Genomic DNA, 8,715 nt, shown 5'->3' on the forward strand with positions numbered 1-8,715 from the left:
GAAGGAGTTAGTAGTGCCGCAGGGTCAAAACTTAATATACGATACAAATTATCTCAAGCAAAAATTTGTAAAAATAAAATATGTTACACTACCTCATTTGTTTTAGCAAAAAACATATCAAACAAAGTTATATTAGGGACACCTTTTATAAGCTTACTATACCCATTCAAAACTTCAAGAGAAGGAATAATTACAAAAGCTCTAGGTCAAGAAGTTTTCTTTGAATTCTAACAGCCTCCAAGATTAAAAGAATTAAACCTACTACAAGATGCGTCAATTTCAAAAGTCAACCTAATTCAGCGGAAAAGAGTCAATCTAATTCAACCGAAAAGAAAACATATTAATATGTTGAATAAAGAAATTCAATATAAAAGAATTGAAGAACAGATTCAGACTCCCAATCTTCAAAAGATAATAACAGAGTTTCAAGATAAAATAGAAAAAAGAAATTTGTGAAACAAATCCAATGGCTTTTCATCATCGCAAGAAGCACACAATTACTTTACCATACGAAGATGGATTCAATGAAAAGGATATACCCACAAAAGCACGACCCATTCAAATGAATCAACAATATTTAGAGTATTGTAAAAAAGAAATTCAAGAATATTTAGACAAAGGCCTGGTTAGACCCTCAAAATCACCATGGAGTTGTTCAGGATTTTATGTACTACATGCCTCAGAATTAGAGCGTGGGGCTCCAAGATTAGTCATTAACTATAAACCTCTTAATAAGATACTAAGATGGATTAGGTACCCAATACCGAATAAAATAGATTTGATCATAAGATTGCATAATTCTACCATATTCTCTAAATTTGATATGAAATCAGGATATTATCAAATTTCGGTGGCGGAGGAAGACAGGTACAAAACCGCGTTTGTAGTTCCCTTTGGGCATTATGAATGGAATGTGATGCCCCAAGGTCTTAAAAATGCTCCTGGTGAATTTCAGAATATCATGAGTGAAATCTTTAATCCTTATATGGAGTTTTCAATAGTTTATCTAGATGGTGTTTTAATATTTTCAAAAAATATTAGTCAACACATTCAACACTTAAACAAATTCATTGAAATAATTAAAGAGAATGGTTTAGTAGTTTCGGCCAAGAAAATGAAAATCTTTCAAACTAAAACAAGATTTCTTGGTTATGAAATTTATCAAGGCACAATAACCCCTATTCAAAGATCATTGAAATTTGCCGATAAATTTCCAGATGAAATCAAAGATAAAAATCAATTACAAAGATTCTTAGGTTGTGTAAATTATATAGCTGATTTTATTCCAAACATTAGAGTCATATGTGATCCTTTGTTTAAAAGGCTTAAGAAAGATCCACCACAATGGAAAGAAGAAATGACCCTAACTGTTCAAAAGATAAAACAGTCAGTCAAATATCTTCCATGCCTAGGAATACCAGACCCTAAAGCCTCTTTAATAGTAGAAACAGATGCCTCAGATTTAGGTTATGGTGGGATCCTTAAACAAATATGTCCTAATTCTTCAAAAGAACAAATTGTGCGATTTTATTCGGGAATTTGGAATCCTGCCCAACAAAAATATTCAACTGTCAAAAAAGAGATTTTAGCAATCGTTTTATGTGTTACACAATTTCAAGATGATCTTTTTAACAAGAAGTTTTTAATCAAGACCGATTGCAAAGCGTCCCCGTCTGTTTTACAAAAAGATGTTAAAAATTTGGTTTCAAAACATATTTTTGCCAGATGACAATCATTACTTTCATGTTTTGAATTTGATATTATTCATATTAAAGGAGATCATAATTCCCTTCCAGATTTTCTAACAAGAGAATTCTTACAGGGAAACCATGAGTGAAAAACCGACTTCGAAAGACCATTATGGTCCCCCACTGGGATCAACTAGAAAACTACCAAATTCAATAGCTGGATCATCAACCCCAGTGGCAGTAACACCACTTAAAATGATTAAGCTTCCTAGCCCATCAACACCAATAAAATCTTCTCAGAGGCCCACTGCCTCTCAGATAGTACAAACTCCCTCAAAATCAAAAAGCCTGTTAGTCCCAATATCCAACAAGTATTCCATACTAGACTATCATAACACAATTTCCTCAAAAACTCCAGGCAAGAAAGAACAATATGAGTATCAAGAAAAACCAGAACGCCTTCCGTCAATCATGATCGAAAAGGCTTGGTTTGACTGTCACCCAAGAGAAATTGCTAAACAAATATTTCCTCCAAACTTTCATTACATGCCCGGGCACCCTTCAAAAGGAAGACTCTTTTACGAGTTTATCTTAGTGGACACTAACTCAATAGAAGTTACCCATAACAAAGACAAAAAGGGAGAAATCATTTACTCAAAGGTGAAGATCCTCAAAGTTCTCAACATACAAGAATGGAACCAACCTCTGTTCCAATCAAAACAGTTCTCAAGAGAATTTACTCCATCAGGGCACAATTACTTTGATTACATGGATGCATGGTACTAATTTCTATATCTCCGACCATTCCAACATTCATGGTTTGTATGGTTCAAAAAGGGAATTTCTTTGAGATTCCCACAATGGTTCAAATTATGGTTTCATCAGGTAGGACTAGATTTTAGCATCTTCCCTGAAGAAGTCCAACCTTTATTCAAACACTTTGTTCAAAAGACTCATTTTCGTCTAGAAGAAAGGCTTTTATATTTCACTACTTCACAGGCCATCTCCTGGATAATGACCTGGGATTGGTGTTCATTTCAACTTTATAATGAAACTGATCTCTATCAACTTCAAAGGGCTATTCGAATTAAATGGTGGGCTAAGTTCGACATCAAGTTGATTCAGAAGGCTAAAATTGATGAATGGGCAAAAAAATTATCTTCTTACCCAGAAGAGCCAAGCACAGTTAACTGGCACACCATCTACGCCTCTAATCAACCAAGATGCCTTATTCTTACAAGAAAAGTCAAAGATCATGGCTGAACTAGCCTCAGCTACCTCTCAAGAAGAATTTAGATCTAGATTGGAGCTAGTTTCGGGAAGTCAAAAATCTGATTCACTAGAAGACGAAGCTTCCTCCAATATTCAAGACAATAATTATCTTCAAGAAAATGGAGATGATTGTTTCAATATGGGCTTCCACTCTTTCTATTAAGTGGAAGACATAATTGCAAAAGACAAGACATTTGGATCAAGATCAAAGCAAATCATGGCAAAATGACAAAAGTGATAGGCATTGCAGACAAGTTCTATCAGCCATCAACCCAAAAGAAGAAGCAGCCAAAATAGTCACCAATAATTTTCAAAAAAGAGAACTCGAGTTATTTCAAAAAAGTAACCAGAGTTATCATAACCCAAGATATAGTAGTGGTTCAAAGTATGTATAAAAGAAAGCTTACCCATTCGGGGAAGGCATCCGAAAAAAACCCATCTCCTTCTCTCTCTCAATCTGTGTAATATCTCTTTCGCATTGTAATCCATGTTTTGAAGTTCTCAATAAAAGCTCTATTATTGTAAGCATTTTATTCTTGTCATTCTATTTTTTTTTGCCTACCTATTTTGATCCACATTTCAAAATACACATATACTACCTTATCATTATGTCAAAATACACATATACTACCTAATCAGAGCCCGGTCCCGTATATATATATATATATATATATATATATATATATATATAGTATCAACTATTTTAATAGACAATTAATTTTCATTTGGATTAAGATCATGTATATCAGTATATGCCTTGCACAAATCTGAAGGATGCGTTGCGTTATCTTTGACAATGTGCAAGATGATACTTTACAGTGTACCTAAGAGCATATTGTTCGTGAATTCTTCAATCAAATCATCAGCGATTAGATATGCTATCTCTCTTTCTAATACATTGATCTGATCATTTATTAGTTCATACCAGGAGATGGATCTCAGGTCTTGTGAATAAGGTGTGTTAGATGAAGGATGTAGAGAAACAGAGATAATGTCCCATACTAATTTCAGTAGTTCTTTTCCATTTGGTGGAGGGTCCATGGAGGAGTTGCTTAGCATCCTTTTGAATCTAGACAATGTCAAAGGTGGTCCAAGAACAATGGAAAGTGCCTCATTTAACAAATCAAGTAAAACCATGTGCTCTAACTTACTCTCATTCTGATCCTTCATAGATCTTACATTCTCCTTGATCAGTTTCTTATGAGATTCTTCCACTTCTTCAAAATCTGAGTTGCCAATTTGCTTTGCAAATGTGTCCCCTTTTGACAAAGACTTTACCCACGAGCCGAAATACAGACCGGATGCAACAAGCAGATCTCTTACATAAGATTCTTCTGGATCTTCCAACAGAACGAATTCAGATTCAAGATGCTCTTGCTTTTTCGTTAGGTCCTCAGGGCTATCAGACTCAAGTTGACTGATTTGCCTCCTTAGCTCTGCAAAATAAACAAGCAAAGAGAACTGTCAGCAAGAATTTGACATCTAAAGAAATAACTATATTGTAAGAGCCAAGAGATAAGAAGATAGATAGCAAACACATTTCAAATGTTGCATTCAATCAGTAAGAGAATGCAAAGAAAATCATTTCTTTTTCTTGTCATAGACATTCTGAATATGAAAGAGCTTTTAGTTTCTTAGACATTCTAAAAGGAAGCACCAAAATAAAATCAACCAGAGGTTGGTCTCTTTGAAAGTCTATTATATTCACATTTAACATATGATCATGGACTAAGTAAGCAATATGAATTTTGAAGGGCATTTAGCACATCCCAGTCACATTTCTAGTCTCTATTAAACCTGAAAATACTAGCATTAATTAAAAAAATATATAAAAGATGGTCAAACAGTTGGTTAGCATGAGCATGTAACATGAAATTTTATCAATGTTTGAAGAAGAGGATACTGTTTAATTAGCACCTACTAGTAAGAGATATAAATTCAGAATCCAAGTTTCATACAGTTTCTATAACAGGATTGTGTAGCCCTTCATAAAGATAGAAACTTGTAGTGAATCATGAAAATCACTTTCTGATGCAGTAAAACCATAAGAAAACAGTATTGAATTCCTTTTCTATGCAAGATGCTTGAAATTTAAGATCGCCGCTAACCTTTCAAACCAGAAATGGTATCTCTAAAATCCTTCGGCATAGCAACATTGTCTATTGAAGATACATCTGGAGTTGATATTGGACTTAAATATTCAGTCTGTGCCCAAAGTTCTTCCTGAGCAAGGCTGCACATAGATGCAGGACTAGGTGGTACCTCAGTGGAGTTCTCCTAAAAAACATTAAAGACAAAAACTATGGTGATTAGATAAGAACAATATATGCAGTATATTTGAAAACAAAGGTGACAGTGGATATAACAAACTTACATGCCTCTCGCCATATTTCAAGAGAACAGTTGGTCCACTTCTGATATCTCTCACCAAGGGATCATATTCATTGCAGTGTGATTCTACCATTGAATGAACCCTGCTTCCGAACAGCTTTCTTCTCAGATCAAAAGCATGTTTAAAACTGGAAACTTTTTCTTTAAACTTAAATTTATCTTTCTTCTTTTTTTTAACCTTGACCGGCATTGTTTCAACAGCTTCAAGTTTCTCAAATGCTCTTCTTGATACAGCTGGAGCAGATAAGGATCTTACAAGTTTCTGAGAAGACAACTCCTTGTGGAGAAATGAGTTGTTATCTATTTCATGCCTGAAGGACCCTGTTTGAATTTCTTGTCTCTCTTTCAAAATATCACAGTGATTGTCTAGTATATATGACCTTGAGTTCCCACAACTCATTTCAGGAATGTCAAAAAGTGCTTCATTTTTCATAACATTTCTTAGCCTCTTTGTGAAAAAATTCCTGGTATCTCTGTTGAAAAATTCCGGTATCCGACTCCACCTAGTAGAAAAAGGCTTTTGTGTGGATTTTGAGCGGATCAAAGTCACTTCTGCATCTCTAGTCACACTTTCTCTGACCTCTTGTGCTATATAATGAGCTATTTCTTTAGGATCAGATAGTTTTTCATAGTAAGGTGTTTCAATTCCACTTCCTCGACCCGCAGAACCCTTTTTGACAGATTTCCCTTGCATCTCACATTTCAAACGCTCTCCTACCTCCTCAAGAAATTCTTCTATACTACCTCTCCCTTGTAAAGTTCCTGATGAACTGGTCCCATTGTCTTTATGGTAGCAATTGTAAATACTATCAGCACTAGGCTTCAAGATAACTATCTGAGAGGGAGAAGAACATATATCTAATCTGCTTCTAGTGTTCAGTATTAGAGACTCCTCAAAGTCTCTACTCAGTGTTCTATCCCTTAAATTCATCATGTCATCATTAGGTAGCTTAGTTTTAAATAAGTGACTATCTAGCTCTGCAGATTTCTCTGTTGCCTCTCTCTGTGAGCTTTCATAATGTGGCACCATTTCCTTGTTGAGACTCTCTTGAGCATGCATTTGGCTAGAAATACTTCCAGTTCCAGAATCCTTCAAACACTCCTTAAATCTTGCTGCTTGATATTCTTCAAATTCTTTCTTGAATGTCTGGAATTCCTCTTCCTGAGGATGTTCCCTTGGTCTTGGTTTTCCATAATTCTGTCCCCATCCATCATCTTCAATGTCTTGGTAGAATGGATCAAATACCATGTTTTCACTTATGCTTTCATCTGATGGAACTACAGATTTAGTGTCTAATGGCATCATGTCCATCCCCATCAACCTTGCCACAAGGCTTGGTGCATTACTTCTGGTGCCTGATTTTTTGGATAGCTTCTCATTGTTCTGTATTTTCACTGAAGCCAAGTAACTATTTATCTTTGACCAGTCATCCTCTACTTGACATGAGTACTGAAAATTCATCAGAGCACATTCAACTTCAGAATTGTAAGAGAAACATGTTATGACAGTTAGTCAGTTATAGAAAAAAGCACTCAATTTCATTGATGTTAATAGGAATGGGAAGTGAAATCTCGTGTTTACAGAATTATAGGTGTCAATGATGAAAAATGAGCATATGATAAATCCCAAAAGATAGATCATACTCTCTCCAACTATCCTATTTAAAGTCTCACTCTCTAACTAACCCTCTACTAAGTGAAACTCCCTCAACTAACTAACTAACCTATGGGATGCGGGCACCTATCACAATCATAGATGAACAAAATAATCAAATCCATGAAAATATCATTTCTAAAGATAAAAACAATTTAACTCATAGAGATGAAAGGCATTATGGCACAATGGATAGGTCAAATACCTATATACTCACTACATTGCAAATGCAATTTAAAACAGAATCAAGCTATGATCAATCCTACACATGTACTCTAGCCAAAACCTTGATGGGTCAATCTCGAAACGAAATGCAGGAAAAAGTTGCAAAATCCAGTCAATAATAGCACAGGAAAAAAGAAGGAATTATGGTGGTGCATTGAGACCCTTAAAATGAAAAGGCATGGGAAGAGAAGCTTACAGGTAATTCTCTTTCGAGATAGTGGATCTGAGATGTTTCTAATTGCAGCTTCACGTTATTGCCGAAATATTCCAGTCCTGCATGACAGTTAGTACAATGATAAATCAGAACTGACTTAACAAAAAGTTTAAAAATTAGTCAAGCAAAGGAAAGACTGAAGAGAACTTTCAATTTATATTGCAATAAATTAATCAGCAAATCCATTTATATTGTTCATACTTCATACTATTGAGCACAATCAAATACCTTTTAATCATTAACTAACAAAAGATTGACAAGCAAATATGTAGCCACTTAAAACTTCTCACATTCATAAAGGAACCATTAGAAATTGGCACACGAATGCTCATTTTAGCTCCCATTACAGGTTATGTGACCTAAAATTTGTAACGTCAGAAAATTCTCTTCATTATATAAAACAACACTTACCGCCATTTTGTCTCTTATTATGGGCATGAACTTTATTGGCCATCCTCCCCAGGCTGTAACTCTAGTAGAGTGAGAAAATGGATTCAAAATTCTGTGAAAGAATTAACCAATCATTTGCCTCAAAATTAAGCATACAAGCATCTGAGCAAATGATAGATGCTAAGATTGTCCATATTCAAAAGCTACACATTTTGCATTTTGAATGATGTTTTAATTGGAGACTAACCTTTCTAACTTTAGGCCTAAGGAGGAAAAGCTTCCAATAAATATGGCAAAATCTTCCAAGTTTTAGATAAAATGATGAAGAGTTTGAAGATTCATATAAATAGGACTATTACTTTGAATTTCATGAAAACCCAGAAGAAAAAGGAGCACACCATAAACCAATTTCACCTTCACATTACCAATGAGAAGAACCAGAATAAACAGCTTCTCAACCAACTGAACCGTCCAACAAATTAGAAGAAGCTGAGTGTGCTTGAATAGCTACAAGGTTTGAAACTTGATACAAAAAATTTAAATGGATGGAACAATAACAAATTCTTTGAGAGAGTGAGAAGTGTGTGTGTCATCAAAAGGTAGAAATTTCTGAACTGGGATTCTGTATTAAAAGAGAAAGAGACCAAAAGGTGAAAAACACCATTGGAAAAGTCATATGAAGAAGACAAAGGAAAAGGCTACTATGTTATTAGCAAAAGGGAACAAGTCCTCTGGTGCCATTGCTGGAAATCAATGAATTAATCAATGACAGCGAAGGTTTCATATGCTATTTTTCTCTTGGTTAATCATTTTCTTTTCTTTTTTTGTAATTTTGCGGCCAGCAATGCTTGATTGTAAATGACTAGTCCAATAGTTATGAT

General features: G+C 34.7%; 1 protein-coding gene across 1 annotated transcript; it reads right to left on the minus strand.

The window, feature by feature from the left end:
* Positions 1-3,654: 3,654 nt before the first annotated feature.
* LOC130715111 (uncharacterized) lies at positions 3,655-8,337 on the minus strand. Its single transcript, XM_057565156.1, has 6 exons — positions 8,249-8,337; positions 7,856-7,916; positions 7,427-7,503; positions 5,335-6,801; positions 5,069-5,237; positions 3,655-4,396 (listed from the first exon to the last, which is right to left on the minus strand). Exons 2-6 carry the CDS (start codon positions 7,896-7,898, stop codon positions 3,774-3,776), a joined length of 2,379 nt encoding a protein of 792 aa, XP_057421139.1. The 5' UTR covers positions 7,899-7,916; positions 8,249-8,337; the 3' UTR covers positions 3,655-3,773.
* Positions 8,338-8,715: the final 378 nt, after the last annotated feature.

This window comes from Lotus japonicus, chromosome 4 (assembly GCF_012489685.1).
Source record: "Lotus japonicus ecotype B-129 chromosome 4, LjGifu_v1.2".
Taxonomy (NCBI): Eukaryota; Viridiplantae; Streptophyta; class Magnoliopsida; order Fabales; family Fabaceae; genus Lotus; species Lotus japonicus.

Coding starts and splice junctions, on each gene's coding strand:
- LOC130715111 (XM_057565156.1), bottom strand. CDS start 7,898: ATGGCCAATAAAGTTCATGCCCATAATAAGAGACAAAATGGCG. Junction 6,802..7,426: donor ATCTCGAAAGAGAATTACCT/GTAAGCTTCTCT, acceptor ATGAATTTTCAG/TACTCATGTCAAGTAGAGGA. Junction 4,397..5,068: donor TACCATTTCTGGTTTGAAAG/GTTAGCGGCGAT, acceptor TTTATTTTGCAG/AGCTAAGGAGGCAAATCAGT.